This window comes from Cygnus olor, chromosome 14 (genome assembly GCF_009769625.2).
Source record: "Cygnus olor isolate bCygOlo1 chromosome 14, bCygOlo1.pri.v2, whole genome shotgun sequence".
Lineage (NCBI taxonomy): Eukaryota > Metazoa > Chordata > Aves > Anseriformes > Anatidae > Cygnus > Cygnus olor.
In genome coordinates, this window is record NC_049182.1 from 12,042,667 (window position 1) to 12,061,183 (window position 18,517).

General features: G+C 50.7%; 1 protein-coding gene across 1 annotated transcript; it reads left to right on the forward strand.

The window, feature by feature from the left end:
• Positions 1–275: 275 nt before the first annotated feature.
• Positions 276–5,718, forward strand: LOC121078037 (protocadherin-10-like). The gene is made up of 4 exons (XM_040573732.1): positions 276–2,756; positions 3,903–3,961; positions 4,051–4,139; positions 4,380–5,718. Exons 1-4 carry the CDS (start codon positions 276–278, stop codon positions 4,637–4,639), a joined length of 2,889 nt encoding a protein of 962 aa, XP_040429666.1. The 3' UTR covers positions 4,640–5,718.
• Positions 5,719–18,517: the final 12,799 nt, after the last annotated feature.

An 18,517-nucleotide genomic window follows, 5' to 3' on the forward strand; every position in this document is an offset into this window, starting at 1 on the left:
CCTCTTAATATACCGGGGGGACCAGCGCTGCATCCGCGGGGTAACACCGGCTCCAGGGGCGCGGGGGCAACGCTCGGTCCCGCCGCGGGCTCCCCCCGCCTTTAACGCGGCTCCGGGGCCGCGGCGGGGAAGGGGTTAAGCGGCGGCCGCGGCTCGGGCCGGCACTGCGGTGCCGAAACCCCGGGGGGGGCCCCCCCGCCGTCCCCGAAACTCCTTGGAAGTGCAAAGGGAAAGACGAGCACGGCGGGTGGGCGCCGAAGAGGGTCTGCGGGGCCATGGGGGCCGGGGCAGGCTGCGGGCGGGGGCAGCTTTTCCTCCCCTCCCTCCTCCTCCTCCTCTTCCTCCTGGCCGCGCCGCGCTCCGCGAGCGGGCAGCTGCGCTACGCCGTGCCCGAGGAGCAGGAGCACGGCGCCTTCGTGGCCAACCTCGGCGAGGACCTGGGGCTGGACGTGTCCACGCTGTCGGCGCGGCGGTTCCGCATCGTGGCCCGGGCCGGGGCCAGGCAGCACCTGGAGGTGAACCTGGAGAACGGGATCCTCTTCGTGAACGAGCGGATCGACCGGGAGGAGGTGTGCGAGGCGGGGGGCACCTGCCTGCTCCACCTGCAGCTGCTCGTCGAGAGCCCGCTGGAGCTGTACCGTGTGGAGGTGGAGGTGCTGGACATCAATGACCACGCGCCCACATTCCCCTGGCAAGAGTACGTGTTGGAGGTGGCCGAGTCTGCCGTGCTTGGTGCCCGCTTCCCGCTTGAGAGCGCCCAGGATCCTGACGTGGGTACCAACTCGGTGCACACCTACCAGCTCAGCCCCAATGGCTTCTTCTCACTTGAGGTGCAGACACGCAGCGACGCCAGCAAGTTTGCGGAGCTGGTGCTGGAGCGCACCCTGGACCGCGAGCAGCAACGCACGCACCGGGTGCTGCTCACTGCTCTCGATGGCGGCATCCCCAGGCGCTCAGGCACAGCCCACATCCTCATCACAGTGCTGGACGCTAATGACAATGTGCCTGCCTTCGATCAGCCCTCATACAGAGTGAGCCTGCCTGAGGATGCCCCTGCCGGCACCCTGGTCATCCAGCTGAATGCCACTGACCTGGATGAGGGTCCCAACGGGGAGATCGAGTACTCCTTCAGTGGGCATGCACCACCGCGCGTCCGGGAGCTCTTCCGTGTGGAGCCCCGCAGTGGGCAGGTGCTGCTGAAGGGCCCCCTGGACTATGAGCGGGCAAGCCTTCATGAGCTCTATGTGCAAGCCAAGGACCGCGGACCCTCGGCTGTGGCTGTGCACTGTCGGGTGCTTGTGCACCTCCTTGATGTGAATGACAACGCGCCAGAGGTGACCCTCACCTCTGTGTCCACGCCTGTGCAGGAGGATGCCCCAACAGGCACCGTCATTGCGGTCATCAGTGTTCTGGACCAGGACTCTGGGGACAATGGGCGCGTGAGCTGCGAGATCAGCCCCAATGTGCCTTTCGAGCTCCGCTCCTCCTTCCGCAACTACTACACTCTGGTGACCACAGAGGCATTGGACCGGGAGGTAGTGCCCGAGTATAATGTAAGCATCACAGCGCGGGACATGGGCTCCCCTGCCCTGCTGACCCGCAGCACCCTCACCATCCCAGTGTCCGATGTGAATGACAACGCCCCACGCTTCCTCCAGCCCTCCTACAGTGTGTACGTGATGGAGAACAATGCGCCAGGAGCCTCCATCTGCTCCGTCAGTGCTTTGGACCCCGACTGCCAACAGAACGCCTATCTGTCCTACTCCATCGCTGATGGGCACATCCATGGCATGCCAGTGGGCACCTATGTGTCCATCAACTCGGACAGTGGGCACATGTATGCCCTGCGCTCCCTTGATTATGAGCAAATCCGCAGCTTCCAGATCCAGGTGCAAGCGCAGGACGCAGGCTTCCCCCCGCTCAGTGCCAACGTCACTGTTCACATCTTTGTGCTGGACCAGAACGACAACGCTCCTGTCATTGTGTCCCCCATGCCACGCAATGGCTCTGTGGCTACCGAGCTGGTGCCACGGTCAGCTGGGCCTGGCTACTTGGTGGGCACGGTGTCAGCAGTGGATGCGGATGCAGGGCTGAACTCCCGCCTCTCCTACCAGCTCCTCCAAGCCACCGACTTCACCCTCTTCAGCCTGGCGCCAGACACGGGCGAGCTGCGCACCCTCCGCTCCTTTCTGGAGCAGGACGCAGCCCGGCAGCGGCTGGTGGTGCAGGTGCGTGACGGGGGGCAGCCAGCGCTCTCAGCCACCATGTCCCTCCTGCTTTCTGTGGTGGAGACCATGCCTCAGACTCTCTCTGACTTCAGCAACTTCAGTCTCCCCCCAGAGGACTCTTCCTCCTCCCCACTCACACTCTACCTCCTTGTCTCCCTGGGCTCCATCTCCTTCACCTTCCTCCTGGCCATCCTCATCCTCACAGCCATTCGGTGCCGCGGAGAGCAGCGCTCCTGGCGACATGATGGCTGCCACTGCTGTCCTAGGCCCAGGTCCTCCCCTGATAGCCTCAAGACATCCAACCTTACGGCACAGCCCACCACAAGCACAGCCGCCCACCTTGATGTCCCCGATGGTGGCCCCCCGGGCTACTGCTACAAGCTCTGCCTTGGTCCCGAGTCTGCCCAGAGCGACTTCATGTTCCTCAAACCCTGCAGCCTGCCCCGCAACAACGAGAAAGGCCCCGGGAACCTGCCGGCTGCTGGGAAGCGATCCCAACCCGGCCAGCAATTCCATGTCTCCAAGCAGGTAAGGGGGGCATGCTGGGCTCACAGAACTCCTCTCGGACCCCCAGCCCCATCCCTGAGAGGTCTCATCCCTAAACCTGTGGGAGAAACCAGGCACTGATTTACCAAGAGAATAACTGGTACCTTTGATCGGTGCAGGAATTAGGATCAGGCTGTGGGAACCCTCCACTGAGCTTCCCCATGGGTGCAACCACCAGGGGAAGCTGGGCTGGGGTCAGAGGAAATCCCCTCCCCACCACCTTTAGTATGCATGAGAGGCAATGGAGCTGCACTGGTGCCTGGGGGTGGGACAGTGGGAGTGGCATCTCCTTTGTGTCAGCAATTTGCCCTGGGACACCTCTCTGCTTCCCCCATGCCAGGGCGGTGGCCACAGTGTCCCAGTGCAGGATCTGGAGCTGGTCCCAGTCCCACTGGCACTGATTGTGTCCCCATTCTGGCACCCAAGCCGTGGGCTGTGCCACTGGGTATGGAGTGGGCAGTTCAGGGAGGGATTCTGATGTCAACATTTGTTAGGTACTGAAATGAGGAATGTCTAATTTTCATGATGAAAGGCTCTTCCCAAAACACGATTACAAGGATGGAGAGCAATGAGGCATCTAATCCACTTATATCTGACTTAATAAAACAGCCCTTCCAAGGAGAGCACAGGACTCTGCCAACAGGCTCTCCCCGTGCGTCGCCTTGCACTGCTGGACTCACTTGTCTCATGTGTTAACGGGACTTTCCTCTGGTTGTTTTCAGCCCCCCAGGACATTGGGTATGCAGATGATTTCTGAACCTCTCATCCTTTGGTGCCTGAGACCCCGGTTAAGCTGTCATCACACCTGCAGGAAGGGCTTTTTAAAATTAATAGAAATAGGAGAAACCCTTCTCTCTCCCCAGAAGGACAGACCTTGGCAATTGAACTCCCACAGGTGGAGAGCAAGCATCTCCATCTGTGACAACCCCAGTGTCTCAGGAGGGCGGAGAAGCCCGGGAGCGAGCAGACTGGATCAGCTCTGCCTCAGTTTCCCTGTCTATAAAATGGGAATGTGCTGCTTGCTTCCCCACAAGAAGAGGGCAGAGAAGAGACGAGGTCTTACCTCCCTGCTTACTGAAGGTTAAGAGTTGTTCCCAGTGACACACCTTCCCCCTCTGTGTTTTGCAGATCAAGCAGCCCAACACGGACTGGCTGCCCCCCAGCATGCAGCGACCTGCCCTGAAGAGGTACCAAACTCAGTGGGCATGGGTGGAAGGGGATGTGGGGACTGGGAGGTTCTCGCTGATGCAGCATTGAATTGGTCTCTTCCCTTTAGCTCCCAGAGCCTGGAGGACATGGGGGAAATCCGCAGAGCCCTGCAGAAGGAGCACGAGAGGCTGTGCACGTTGGTGACCCCTGTCTCTGGTTAGTGGTGGGGGTCTGGGGTGGGGAAGGGCAGACCCACTTGGTGTCCCTGGGCAGAGATGCAGTGGCCCACACACATCCCTTTTCCTAGCAGTGTGCCCAGGGATACCCCGGCCCCCAGAAAGGAGGGAGGGTGGTGACACATGGCTGTAGGCTTGCACCCTGGGACAGACGTGACGGTCCCACTGAACAGTGGCTGTGCCCTCCCCCAAGCCAGTCACACCCACTCCTTTCTTCCAGAGTTTCAGAAGGCCTCAGCAGGTGCCAACAGCATCTGGGCACCCCAGCACAGCCCCTTGTACCCGGGGCACATCCCGGCCCTGGATTATCAGCACAACGTCTACATCCCTGGCACCCCCACTCTGCTTTCCAGCAAAGACGGGCCCCCTTTCCCAGGCCGGGAGAACAGAAACAGCTTCTCCACCTTTGGCAAGAGGAAGAAGATGACAACTTACTGCGACATGCCTGACAGCGTGGTCATCAACAACGACCTGAAGTAGTGACCAGTGCTGGGTCTGGATCACCTGCATTGTTTCAGCTGCTGGGTCCATCTGCAGCACACAGCTCCACCCGTGAACCACCTAGGAGTTTGCAGGGCTGCTGAGATGGTGGCTCACCAGGGTGTGGAGAAAGGAGCAAGAGACTGGGACAGGATAGGGCCGGGGCAGTGGGTGTGTTTCTCCCATCTCCTTCTGCAGAGCTGTCGGCAGCAGTTGCTGCTGGGGGTCTGGACGACCAGACTTCAGCAAATCTGCCTTGAGTTTTCCCATTCCTATCCATCTCTGTAAACGTTGTCACTTTGTGTTGTCTGGCTGTGTGGATGTATTGAGCTGCATGCCTGTACTTCTGCCCCAGGAGGCACGGACAATTTGCACAGACCAAGCCTGGTCCAGGCAAGCCTGGTGCTACGAACGAGGGCAGCAACCGCTGCTCTGCCCTGAGACCCAGAGGGATGCATTGCATGTCCAGAGCACAAGTTGGTGTCTGGCTTCTCCAGAAAGTGAGTGCAAGACCCAGCCATTACAGGGGCTTCCCTTCAAACCATGATCTGACACTAGCAGGGCTGGAGACCAGAAGTCCAGGACACAGCCAGGCCTTGCTCTGAGAACAGCATGGGATGGCCAGAAGAGCTGTTAGCAGCTGAGAGATGCACAAGGTGAGGCTCTGCTGGGTAACTCTCCAGCCCAAGGCAACACCATGTGAAAGGCAGAGTTTCCAGCCAGTGGAGGGGCCCAGCACAGCAATGGGTCCTCTCCCCTCCTCCTGCCTTCACCTGCATCTTATTTTTCTGAGCACCTCGGACAACTGCCTTGGGGCCCCACCTGCACAGGACACACGCCTCCCACTGTTCCTTGCTCCTCTTCAAGGTCTTCTACCAGGCTGCCAGGTGCCCTCAGGGGCCGGACTCCAGCCCCAGAACTGTCTCTCTCCCATCCTGCTCACCCCCCACCTGTCCACCCAGTCTGTCTGCCAGCATTGCCAACCGCTCACCTGTCACCAACCCATCTGTGCAAAACGTGACAGCTCTTTCTAGACCAAGTTTGTTTCACGGTGTCTGATTTGTACCAATAAATTGTATTTTAATAGCTCACCCTGGCTCCTGGCTGTCCCTGAGCCTCAGCTGCACCCCATGCAGGGGTCATGGCCGAGCTGTCAGAGCAGGGCTCTCAGCTCCAGCACACGTGTGTGTCCCTCGGGCCTCCTTCACTGCTGGAGTGGCCCATGAGAGCTCATTTCATTCACTTCACCCAGAGGCTGGGGGCTTGAGGTCTCCTGCCTGTATTCAGGAACACTTTGGGGTCACGGCCAGGCATGGGTAGAGATGTATTAAAGGCAATGGAGATGCCCTGAACTGCTGGGGAGAGGGGCTGAATCTGGTAATGGCTTATTGTTATTATTGTGCATTGCTTTCTATGGCTCATTTGAGCTTTCCCTAGATGCTTGCCACCCACCAGCTTGCCGCAAGAGCAGCAGGAATGCAGGAAGAGGTGTGTGTCTGGGGTAGGCACCGACTGGGAACAGGCAAGCCTGTATCTGCTGGGGGGCTCTTGGCTGGGTGTGGGAAGGAGCTCACCTTTGGATGAGGTCCTGAGAAGGTCACACTGTGGCTGTCCTCCTACCGCCTGCTTGCTCAGTGTTGGGCTTGGGGAGGCTGCAGTGTGGCTTTTGGGGTTAACCCAGAAAAGTCCTTGTCTGCAAGCAGGTAATGTGCTCTCTGGTGGTGGCGGGGGCGGGAAAGAACATGTAAAGGAGCCCTTGGGAGTCAGAGCTGCAGGAGGACTGGGCTTTGGACATGAAAGAGACATGGCTGCTGCTGGTGGCTTCAGTCCCAGCTCACATCTGCCTGTCTGTGAGCAGATTGAAGATTCCCTGTCCCAGTTAGAAGGTAGGGTGAAGGATTTGATGCTGCCAAGTGGATTCTGCAATGGCCTCTGCAGTTCGTTAAGGATAAAAAAAGAACACAAAACAGCTACTGCCTGAGACCCTGTACTGCATTAGCCTGTTTCAGTGCTTCAAAAGACAAGAGAATTATGCAAAGTGATACAATAAAATTAATAACAGCCTCAAGAAGTAATAAAAACATCAAATGGACCTGACTCCTTGTGGTAGTAGCAAGCATCTCCCTCTCCCAGATTAGCTCTGGTGATAGCTTCTCTGCCATTTTCAGGTGGTGCTGGCTGGGTGTTAGGAGAGTACCGCAGCCCCTCTGCAACTCATGCAACCAATTTACTTGGTGTGTGAGCCCCACAGCACCCAGGATCTAAAAGAATGCATGGAGCCATTGCCTTGAATGGGAGTCACAGGTGTTGCTCCCCAAAGAGAGGTCTCAAAAGTTAGCACCTAAACCGTAGGCATTGGAAATGAACAGTTAGCACACCTGACCTTGGGAATTCATAGCCTTTGCCACCTCCCCAGGACTGTGTCACTCTCTAGAGCATTTCACTGGCATCTCTTTTACCCCAAACAAAGTTCAATTGACCATCAGGAAGTTGCCTCCCTCTCCTCTCCATTTCTCTGGGACATCCTCACCCAGGAGATGCCACAGGTACACACATGCACACACACCTGCGCCTCTTACTGATCCCTGGGTGGCACCACAGCTCCGGGCAGGTCTCCTCCAAACAGTGTTTGGGGGTTAGCACACCCTCAGCCCAGGCCCCAGCACCCCTCTTCCCTGAGCATCTCTTGCTGCTTTGTTGGAGGAAATCCTGCACTAACATACTTCAAATTCAATCTCTCTCCTGGATCAACATATCAATAAAAAGGACAATAAAAAGGCATTTGCTTTAGTGGAGGTAGCACTTAAACCTAACTACAGCTGCACTGCTGTGCCTTCCTCAGAGGGCATGCTTGGTCAGAATGGTCGGTTTAATACATCTTCCTTTGATGATCTTCCATAGGGACAGGTCATCATTAAAAATGCAAGGTCTTTGCCCTGCAACCAGTTATTTTTACAACTTTTCCTGTGCTTACTCTCCTGCACAGTTCATGAGCATTAGCTGATTTCTGCAGCCTGGTAATGCACTGGGCACAAGAGCTGCTTCGGAGACGTACTCAATGCTCTCTATACGCTCTACTCATACTTCCCAGCTCTCTCAGAGATCCAGAGGCAAATCCAGCTTTCAGGGGCCTGCTTTGCTTCTACAACAGTGGGAAAGCTGCCATGTGGTGCAGTTGGCTGCAAAATGCTGCAGACCATGTTAAGCAGGCACATCGTGCTTCTGGGCAACAGCACAAACAGGACTTCTTTGTGCTCTTGCTATTCCTGAGTAGACTCTTTGGAAGGAAACATTACTTATATCTCTATAATGACTTAAAAGGGTATAGCAGAGAGATGAATCTAGAGGCAGAGAGAAAAGTGGTCAGAAAAGGTGTGGAGAGGCTGCTGCTCAGCTCTGCCCAGATCTGCAGTGCACAGTGTCAAGCCACAAACAGTAAAGCCCCAGGAAGTCTTCATGGAGACCCAGCACTCGGCTGGGTCTGGTGGGGTAGAGCCAGGAGCATGTGTGATCTCAGCTACCCAGAGGGATCCGTGTCAGCAGGATGGACCTACAGTCCCCGAGGACCAGGGGGATTGCATTGACCTTGGAGGGGTCTGGATCCAGCCAAAGTCCGTGGCACTCAGTGGTTAATTCCAGACTCTGGTGATGCTATGCCTTCATTTTCTTTTCTTCTGTTCTGACCCGCAGAAGATGCAGAATGATCATTCTTTAATTTAGTCAAGAATGGGTCCAGGCCCTTCCTGATTTCTTTTCAAATTGCCTCAGTGTCTTAAATATCTCCCTGGACTCATCCTACAGAACAGCCTGCTGCTCTTGGCTGCACACACACACACACACATGCCTGCCTCTTTTTGTTGGTAGAAATAAACATCCTCTAGCTCTTGTCATAATAATTTAGCCTCTGCCACACTGAAAAATCATCTGTATGATTGTCATGTGTTGATTTTCTCTGCTCCTTTGCACCTTTTCTTTTTTTTTCTTTCCTTTTTTTTTTTCTTCTTTTTTTTACTGCTCTGAAAACATCAACTCCTGCCTCCTCCGCAGAGATCAGATGGAGAAACCGGCCTGGGCTAAGTGAGGCTTTTGCCTCCCCAGTTTCTGTATAATGTGTTTTCAATCTAAGTGGTGGAAATGTCACTGGCTCTGTTTGCAGCGTTCACTCAAGTGGAATTAATGTTTCTTGTTAGTGATAATATGACTTAATCATCTTAATTATGGTGAGACAGAAGCAGACACCTTTGTGTATTGAATAACTTATGACATACTGGACCAAAAAGCACAAAAGAAGGCTTTGAAAATAAATTAAATATGACCTCTAGTACAGTCTGCACTTCGACTAATGATTCATCTCCCATGCAATTCAATGATTTACAAATCTTACATTTGAATAAATGATACATTTTTGCATGTTTTAAACAATAGCAGCAATTTTTATTTCAGCATTTGGAATTCAAAGTGTTTCTCCAATGCCAGGAAGCAGGGTAAACATGTTCATGTTAAACGGATTGAAAAATAAAACATTTGTGCAGTCAACCATCAGAAATACATCAAGAGGGTCTGGAGGCAATTGTGATGAGATATTTATTTTAATTCATTGCTAGGAATACCTACAACAACTGGTGAAAAAAAATGCATTGGAAGAAATGAAGTGAGAGCAAAGATTCTCAGAAGGGTCTCTAAGGTCTTCACATCAAATCTGTTCATTCCAGTAATGTCTACAACAGAAATGTCATCAAATAGCTCCAGAAATGTCTTATCATACATTTTGCCTGCACAGAAAATAAATCCTATTTAGACAAAGGAAAGAGAAGAAGAAAAAGTAACCATCAATCAAGAAAAACGTAATGAGTATTAGCAGGAATTCAGATAGGCCAAGTTGTAGAGAGTCTGTAACTGAAGGCTGCATGTGAAATAGGAGAGTGGGGTTTAAATAGCTATGTGAACCCAGAGAAAAGATGAGCTGTCTAAATTGGTTCTGTTCTGCTGCAATGAATCATTGGATGTCTGTATCCAAATTTTCCCCTAAAAAGCACTGGAGTTCACTGTGGTGCAAACAGTAAAGCAGATATCTCTAGGGGGATTTGTTTCAGCCCAAGTTTATCTGCAATTCAGAGGTTAGTTTAGACTCTAGCATCACAGAGACATTTAAATTTCTTTCTGCAGGTTTCGGGGTGGGGGTGGGGGTTGTTGCCCTAACTGCTAATTGAGTTAAGTTGAGTTAATGGTGTTAACAAAGCAAACTTTGCCATGAACTGGCCCCCTCTTGCTCCTGCAGTGCTCAGTGCTGTAGTGCCCCAGCAGGTTCAGGAGTGTCCCAGTTTGCAGCCTTCCTTCACCACAAGGATGCTCTGTTCCCTCCTGTTACTGAGGTATTTCCAGACAGGTCACTTGATGCAGTTGGGGCTGCACTGTCGCCAGCCTGTCCCAGGCCACTGCTTTTTTTCTGTGCTCCCTGCACACCATTTCCACATCTTCTGCAGTTCCCTAGAAGCCTGTGACTTATCCGGTGGGACTATCCCACCTTTTTCTGAGCCCACATCAATTTATAATTTCATGAGTCCCCTCTTAATTCTCATGCCCATTATTTCTTGCTGTTTTAGCTAAAAGAAAAGTTTTGTTTTGGTTTGTTTTCCAAAATTTCAAGGACCTTAGGATTTATTTCTTTTGTCAAAGAGATGTTCTTCTTTTTCATCCAGTTTATTGCAGCTCTTGCTCTTCAGTTGTTCAGTCTGTATTGACTAAATCTCCAAATTTCCCCTGAGTGCAGATGGAACACCTCTACCCAGCTCACTTGAATACGCATACTTTCAGTCATCCAAACATGCAGAGTTTGATCTGGGGCTGAATCTCGTCCCTAGGATGCCACTTGTCCCCAGTCTCTTCCTTGCTCTTCTTTTACCATCATTTATCAGAAGTGGAGATAAAGCCCTGTGTGTACAGCACCTGTCTGTCACCAACATTTTAGCAGAGACCAGAGGAACAGATCTGCTATTTGCTTTGAGTCTCCCCTAGAAAATCAAACTTCAGGAATGCAGTCCTGGAATCAGTTGCTAAAGATAAAGCTTAGTTTTCCTGGTGCCAGGAGATGCAATGTTATACTCAGTTTGCTTTCCTAAACCTCCTTTCTTCCCTTTAATTTCCCTCTGTAAAACACTCTGAGAGTTGCCCCAGTATCTAGAGCTCTTCAGCCAGCCCTGAATCCTTTTCCCACGTTCCCCAGGAGCTCTCTTGGCTGGTTATGCCACATGGAATGAGCCATTTGATGCCATCAGTGCCTGTCAGATGACATTCACCGTGACTGTCATGTTCCTTTGATGTCTGGACAGCCTTCAGCTTTATCCTCCCTTCACTGCTGGGTCCACACTCATCCTCACTTTCCTGCCTCTCCTTTCTTTTGGCTCAAGTTTTACATCTGCTGTTGTTTCCTAGTGAGGCTGGATCAAACCTGACTCTGCTTTGAGCAGGAGGCTGACCTAAAGGCTGCCAGACATCCCTTTCAGCTTCAATAATCATGTGAATCCATGAAGACTCCTGCAACCTGCTAAATCCCTGGTGAAACTGTGCCACTCACATGTCACTCCCCTACTGCACCCCACCACCAGCACCCAGACAGAACAGACCCATCCTACCTGCTATGCTTGAGTCTGCTGACCATCTCCTGGGCAGCACGGTGCTGTCTGAACATCTCCCTGAGGTGGGGTTCAGCTCCTTGTATGTATTCTGTGGTTTCACAACTTTCCTTCACCAGTTCAGTGACTTACAGCCCAGGAGTGTCACCACTCATGATACTTGCTGGTGACCAGAACAGAGGCTTGGGGAGGGAGGCTTTGCCTCGGCACGGTCTGATGACCCTCACCCTGAGCCACACCACAGGGAGCTCTGTGCTGGGCATCACTGCTGACCAGCAAGATGCTTCCAATCTTGCAAGGGAGGAGCCAGAAATTCACTTTTGCTCCTCCTACCTTGGAAACAAGCAGGGGCAATTTTCAGGCTTTGTGTTAGCTATGCATTCTTTACAAAGATTAAAAACAAATTAGAATCTGGGATCAGAATTGCGGGGTGGGACAGTCTGGGAACATGATGGAGACCTTCATGTCTTCCCCCAAGGAAGAGGAAGCAGTGTCTGCTCCAGGAATGAGGAGGGAAGACCACTCTGAGAGCCACTTGTGAAAGGGTCGATTCTGCTGGCATGGAGACGTTTCTTTGCAAAAAGACCTCCCTGCGCAGATAGTAAATGGAAATGGAGTGAGAAATGAGCACAGCAAAGCATCACTAAAGTTTGCTGCTGCCTGCAGGTGGAATTCAAGTTAAAAAGATTAAAGCAAACAAACAACAAACAAACAGACAACCTCCTTTCCACGTAGATTACATTGCTGGAGAAGCTCTGAGCCTTGCAAGGCATAAAAGTTGCCTGCTCTGAGGTTCCTTCCCTGGGGACTCTGCCTGGGATAGCTCCATCCATTTATCCCTGACTCCTGACATCTACATAACACACTCACAGAGAGAGTTATTAGTTTAATTTTCTTGTGAATTACAACAGGGGCACAGAGAATTAGAAAGGGCTTTTTTTTATTATTATTATTATCATTACTTTTTGTTTTCCAGTTGAGAGATTGTAAATGAGGCTATTCATCCTGCTAGCATCAGTGGGGACCCAAATCCAAGCCTTTCTGGAGTAATTGGTTTCTGATGAGCAATCGCTTGTAAAACCAATAGCAAAAGCAGGAAGCAAAATATAAATTCTCCCTTTACATGCCGAGCTTTTCATTAGGATTGTGTGTCTGGCCTCTTTCTGGGATTCAGTGGAAAAGCCAAGAAGTGGTAAACAAGGCAGCAGCCTAAGCCTGAGAAGGATCTTGTATTAGCAAAAAACTGGGAGAACAGCATTGTCCAGTGCCCCTGGGGACAGATAAACAGTCACAGAAACCCTCAAGCTCCATCTTTCCAAGCCAGAGAGAGCAGACCTCAGAAGTGTGTTTCCATGTGGGGCAGGCCTGGATGCAGTGCTGCCCAACAGAAAACATAAGATTGAGGAAGGCAAAGAAAAATTAGAGACCAGGGACAGGTGTCTGAGCTGCACATGGAACCAAGGAGGGCTGGCTGGTGGAAATTCACAGCCTCTGATATCCTGCATACGCAAAATATAATGGACCTTGATGTTTGGATTTGTTACAAGGGTTGAGACTGTGAATCTGGCTTCAGTTACCTATTTTTTTTCCTAGTTCCAACTGAGGAGGCTGCTAATCTGCCCTGGCTTTTGTTTCCCTGATGAATGCTATGGTGCTTAAAGCTTGATTTGTTTATTTATTTTGGTGGCAAATTACATATCAATCCAGAAGCAGCTTTCAGTGTTTTCTAGGTTGGGATTACGAGACTCTCGTTCATTGGCTTAACTGGATTGCTTGCTGCTTTATTATTCAGTAAAATCTGTTGGCACACATACAGCTGGTTGTTGCCTTAAAGATGAGTGGAGAATAGCAGGGCTGACAAAGACAGAACATTTTTAAACTCATGTACACAAAAAAATATTTCACGTACACAAAAAGAATGATGTAGGCATATCTTTAACAAAGCAAACAAACAAAGGAAAACCCTCCAAACAAACACCTTTTTTCATGTTTCTGATGCTGAAAGCTGATCCCGAGGAAACCAACAACCAACAAGTAGAGTCAGATCACTGATTAGACCCAGACCTGGGCAGCCAGCTTGAAGCAGAGGGGCTTGGAGCAGGTGATGCCCAGCCATCTTTTCCCAGCTCCATTCTGTGATTCTGTGATCATAACTGGTCAGCTTTTCACTTTTCTTCACCCTATAGTGATGGAGGTGTCATTGTGGCTGCAGCAAAAACTCAGACAATACAGAGATTTCCATATTTGCATCTGATTTGCTTGCAACATATATCCCAGTGCAACACTGTGGAGCAGTCAGATAAACCAGTCTCTGCTTTTCCCATTTGCAGCCAAGCTCCCCAGGAGCCCTGGATGTACCCTGTCCTAACCATGCCTTGCTACTTGTCTCACACCAGCTGGGCTCTGATGACTGCCCTGGTTTTTGGGCCTCTTCCCTCAAATATCAGGCAACATTGTAATCTTGGTACTGTTTGAGCAAATGTTCTGTGACAATACACAGCATCAGTTACTTAAGCTTAAGCCCTGGGAGTTTGGGAATTATAAGACATAGAGAAGAGCAGAACATAGCTCAGAGTGTAGTGTGACCCAGGAGAGGTGGAAGAGGACAAGCCATTCCCAGCAGCTTTTCGAATGGCACAAGTCCCTGGAATTGCTGATCATCCAAGCCTTTCTGCCTGCCGCGCGGGCAGGGGCTAAGGTACCAGATTTGTACCTTAGAGACCAAAGCGTGCGATGGGAGGCTTGTGCCTTCCTGCCAAACTGCACAAGGGCAACACCAGGGCGTGACCCTGCACTGCTGGTACCTGTGTAGAAGTCTGCATGAACAGGAGAGTCTGCAGGCAAGGAAGCTTTTTCCCTACTCCAAACAGCTGGCCCATGAACACTGCTTCCCCTTCGCTTTCTCTCTTCCCCAAACACTTCCACGTGCCCTTACTCCTGTCAGAGCTGAAGTTCCCAAATGACTCTTTTGCATGTACATGCAGGCTGAGCTTCTGAGCACACTTCCGTTTGGTCTTTATTGGGATATGTCTGTCCTGAGGTGATGGCTGATCCTTTCACTCTCAAGGTGATTATGCGTGGTGGATTTACTCAGGTGGGCATAGAGATGAGGATGACAGTTGGGAGAAGTAACAGGCAAAACATGGACTGGATATTTTTTTATGAATGTAGCAGTTGTGAAGAATTCAAGAAAGTAGTAATTATGAGGAATATGTTTCATACTAGTGTGGTGAAGGGAGAAGGGGTGGAGTGTGTGTAAATTGTCCACTTTGTCAGTGTTGTGATGACGTTATGTTTATTTTGGTATGGGAAATTCTTTTTCTTTTTGATGTAAGTGAACTTTGTGAAGACTGTGATGATTGTGACGAAAGAGTATACTGTGATTCTTCTTAAATATGCTTTTCACAGAGGCGAGGGGTGGAATGAAATGGGTTTACGTGGCAAGGTTTTTGGAATCGGGGAAAACCATAGGGGTGGCTTCTGTGAGAAGAATCAAGGAGCTGCTCCATTTTAGATAAGGGCCCTGCCGCTGGCCAGAGCCAAGCCAGTAAGTGATGCTGTTTGCTTCTCTGTGAGAAAGGAAAGGAAAGGAAAGGAAAGGAAAGGAAAGGAAAGGAAAGGAAAGGAAAGGAAAGGAAAGGAAAGGAAAGGAAAGGAAAGGAAAGGAAGGAAAGGAAAGGGAAAGGAAGGAAAGGAAAGGAGCGTAAAGGAGAGGAAAGGAAAGGAAAGGAAAGGAAAGGAAAGGAAAGGAAAGGAAAGGAAAGGAAAAGGAAAGGAAAGGAAAGGAAAGGAAAGGAAAGGAAAGGAAAGGAAAGGAAAGGACAGGAACGTAAAGGACAGGAAAGGAAAGGAAAGGAAAGGAAAAAGACTGCTGGGGAACAGCAGCTGGGAGAGAGAGGAGTGAGAACCAGCCATGCAGACACCAAGGTCGGTGAAGAATTAGGGGGAGAGGTGTTCCAGGTGCCAGAGCAGAAGTCCCCTGTGGCCTGTGGTGAGGACCATGGTGAAGAAGGCTGTTCCTCTGCAGCCCATGGAGTACCATGGTGGAGCAGGTGGACCTGCACTGAAGGAGGCTGTAGCCTGTGGAGGACCCCCACCGGAGCAGGCCCCAGGCTGGACCTGTAGCCTGTGGAGAAGATCCCACACAGGAGTTGGTGACCTGGCAGGAGCTGCTGCCTGTGGGGGACCCAGGTTGGAGCAGTGTGCGCCTGATGGATGGACCCCATGGTACGGACCCATATTGGAGCAGTTCTTGAAGAGCTGATGCCTGTGGGAAGCCCACACAGGATCAGTTTGGGAAGGACGGCATCCTGTGGGAGGGACCTCATGTGGAATAGGGGCAGAGAGTGACCAAGAAGGAGCGGTGGAGACCAAGTGCTATAGATAGACCACAACACCCATTCCCCCGTTCCCCTGTGCCACTCAGAGTGGATGGGGGGAAGGTGTTTTGGGTTTCTTTCCTTTGTTTCTCACTTCTCTAGCTTGTTAGTAATAGGCAATAAATTTTATTTTTTATAATTTTTTTTTATAATAAATTTTATTATCTCCCTCTGAGTCTGCTTTGCCCATCACGATAATTGTTGAGTGATCTCCCTGTCCTTATCTCAACCCTTGAGCTCTTTGCATTGTATTTTCTCCCCCTTTCCCTTTGAGGAGGGGTAGTGAGAGAACGGTTGTGGTGGAGCTCAGCTGCCCACCCAAGTAAAACCACCATATTATGATTAAAAAAAAAACAGAAGCAGAAAGCGAATCCTTCACACTTTGTTTTTGTTTGTTTGTTTGTTTTGTTACTAGGTTCTACTTTGTAATTTTCATTATTTTGGCTATGTCTCATATTTCCCCCTTTCCAAATTCAGCAAAGAAGAGGTCAAGAGTGAAAAATTCACGTAATAAGAGGTCACATCATTATGCATTCCTTTTAAATGCATGTTATTTAAAAATATTTACTCACTGGTGACAATTTGTCAAAGACTTGAAGTGGTGCATGATAGAAGAATTTCTTTTATCAAGCCAGACAACATTTTTGTTGCTGTTGTTGGTTTTGCTCATTTTGTGCTTTATGTTGTGACCTGGTCTAGGAAACTCAGTGAGGACATAGGTATTTGGGAAGTCTGTGAGTGGAAAAAGGAAATGGTGCTCATGGCTTGCAGAGCTTCTGCACAGAAAAGGAGAGTGGAAGAAAAAAATAGTTGTGGTGAGAGATTTGTCTAAATGAACAGCCTATGAGAATTTCTGAACTGGGAGAATATTTGCAGTTGTTGTTACAGAAAGACGGCAGAAAGATGGAAAAAATATGAGGGAAACTGGATAAAATACCCACTGGGAACCCTCTACCGCTGTTGAAATTTCCTTCCTCGCCCTTTTGGGTGGACTTTTGGGGGGATGTGTGGTACTAGGGGAACCTATAGATAGGAACTGAAGTTGCAGAGTGCAAGGCCTTCTACGGCTTCCTCCTGAAATTGCAAATACTTCGCTCTCTGAGAGTTCCTCCCTATCCTTATTGACCATCTTAACACAACACCCCCAGCTTTTGCACCCCAATTTTCCTTTCCGTAGCAAGCGCAGCTGGCAACATCTTGTCCAGTTGTTCTCTATTGCTGTAGAGCAAGGAGGAAAGAACTCTTTTTTTTTTTCTTTTTTTTTTTTTCCCCTGTAATTGCTTAATTCTCTTACTGCACTTAAAAAGGTTAAAATGAAGAAAATGCATCCCTGCACGAAGTATTTTGGGCACAGGGAGCATGGTGAAGGCAAGGAAGTGGAATTATACTGCAAATGTCAGGAGCTATGAAAAATGTAACAGACTTTAATATTCTTCTGCTGTTACTGCTGAGAGTGTCTCTTACCTGCATTCACAGGAAGTGAAATGCCTTTTATTGAGCACAGCTGCCACTGAGCAGAAAAGATTTCTGTGCTTCCTATATTTATTTTAAAGCTACACTGTGGCATGCATTCCGATAATAAATGTTCTTTCCCTACAAACTCTCACTTAGCCTTCAACTTTAAGATTAGTTTAAGCTTTTAGGATTAACCCCTATACCATGCTCCACTGAAATTCAGCCCCAAATGCCCTGCTACTTATACCTTAGAATGGATTTCTGCATTCCAAATTGTAACCACCTGTGATATATAATGCTAACTGGTGATGTGCCAGCAACTTGGATGCTGCTCTGAAGATGTAAAACATTAACCACGCATTTCTCTGTAGCTCACTTCCCCATGGGATTACTTTTCAAGGTAAGTGGTTTGTGTAAGATCCCTCAGAGACCTGCATTTAGTTTATTCAGCAGTATAAACAACCTGCTGCTTTTGTGCTTCTCTCTGCAGACCAAAGAAAAACCCATTTTACACATTAAAATTGAAAGTAGCATTGCTGAAAGGGCCGTGATGGCTCAGAGCATCTTGTCTAGCTCTGGAAGGGGTCTCACGAGGTGCAAGCAGCCTCTCAACCCGCATCCCCCTCCTGTCTTGAGACCCTCTGCCTGGCGGAGATGAGGTCAGCAGCCCCCACTGCTGCCTGTCTCACTGCCCCTGCCCAAGGCAGGGGCACGGGGACTGTATTGTTTTTCTTGGTGGGCTGCTTTAATTTCCCCTTGATAAAGCCATCCCCACGGCTTGGAAAACAGCACCGGGAGGGGGGGAATCCTGTCTCTGCAACCCGATTAGCGAAACCCTGGGGAGTAACGGGCACGAACCCCAGCCCCCGTTGTTTTACCGGGAGTCGCTCCCTGCCGGCCACCGGGAACAAACGGGCCGGTGCTTGTGCGGCACAGACAGCAGCGGCGGGAGATAAACGAGCAGCTCCCCCGCGCCGGGATTTGAGCAATCAGGAAATATAATCCGGGCTGGAAAGTGCCCGAGCATCTGCTGGGTTATTAATAAATTGTATGCAATCTGTCCGCGGTGAACCCGGGGCGGAGGGAACCATCTGCTCCCGAGCTGCAGCGCTGATGGGATCTGGGGAATGAACTCGGCGGGGTCGGCCGGCCGCGCTCCGGGGCTGCCTCCCGCACCTTCCCGCCGCCGCCGGGGGCAGCGGAGCTGGCGGGGCCGCAGGTCCCCAAGCGGGGACGTGGCGGAGGGCGCGGGCTGAGCACCCCGGGGTGCCTGCTCCCCGCACTGCTTTCCCTGGGCCACGGCTAATTGCCCCCTTAGATATAATTCTCCACGTTTTATTAGATATTATTAGATATTATTCTCCACGTTTTATTCTGCGCCAGCAGCCGACGCCCAGCCCGCCGCCGGGTCC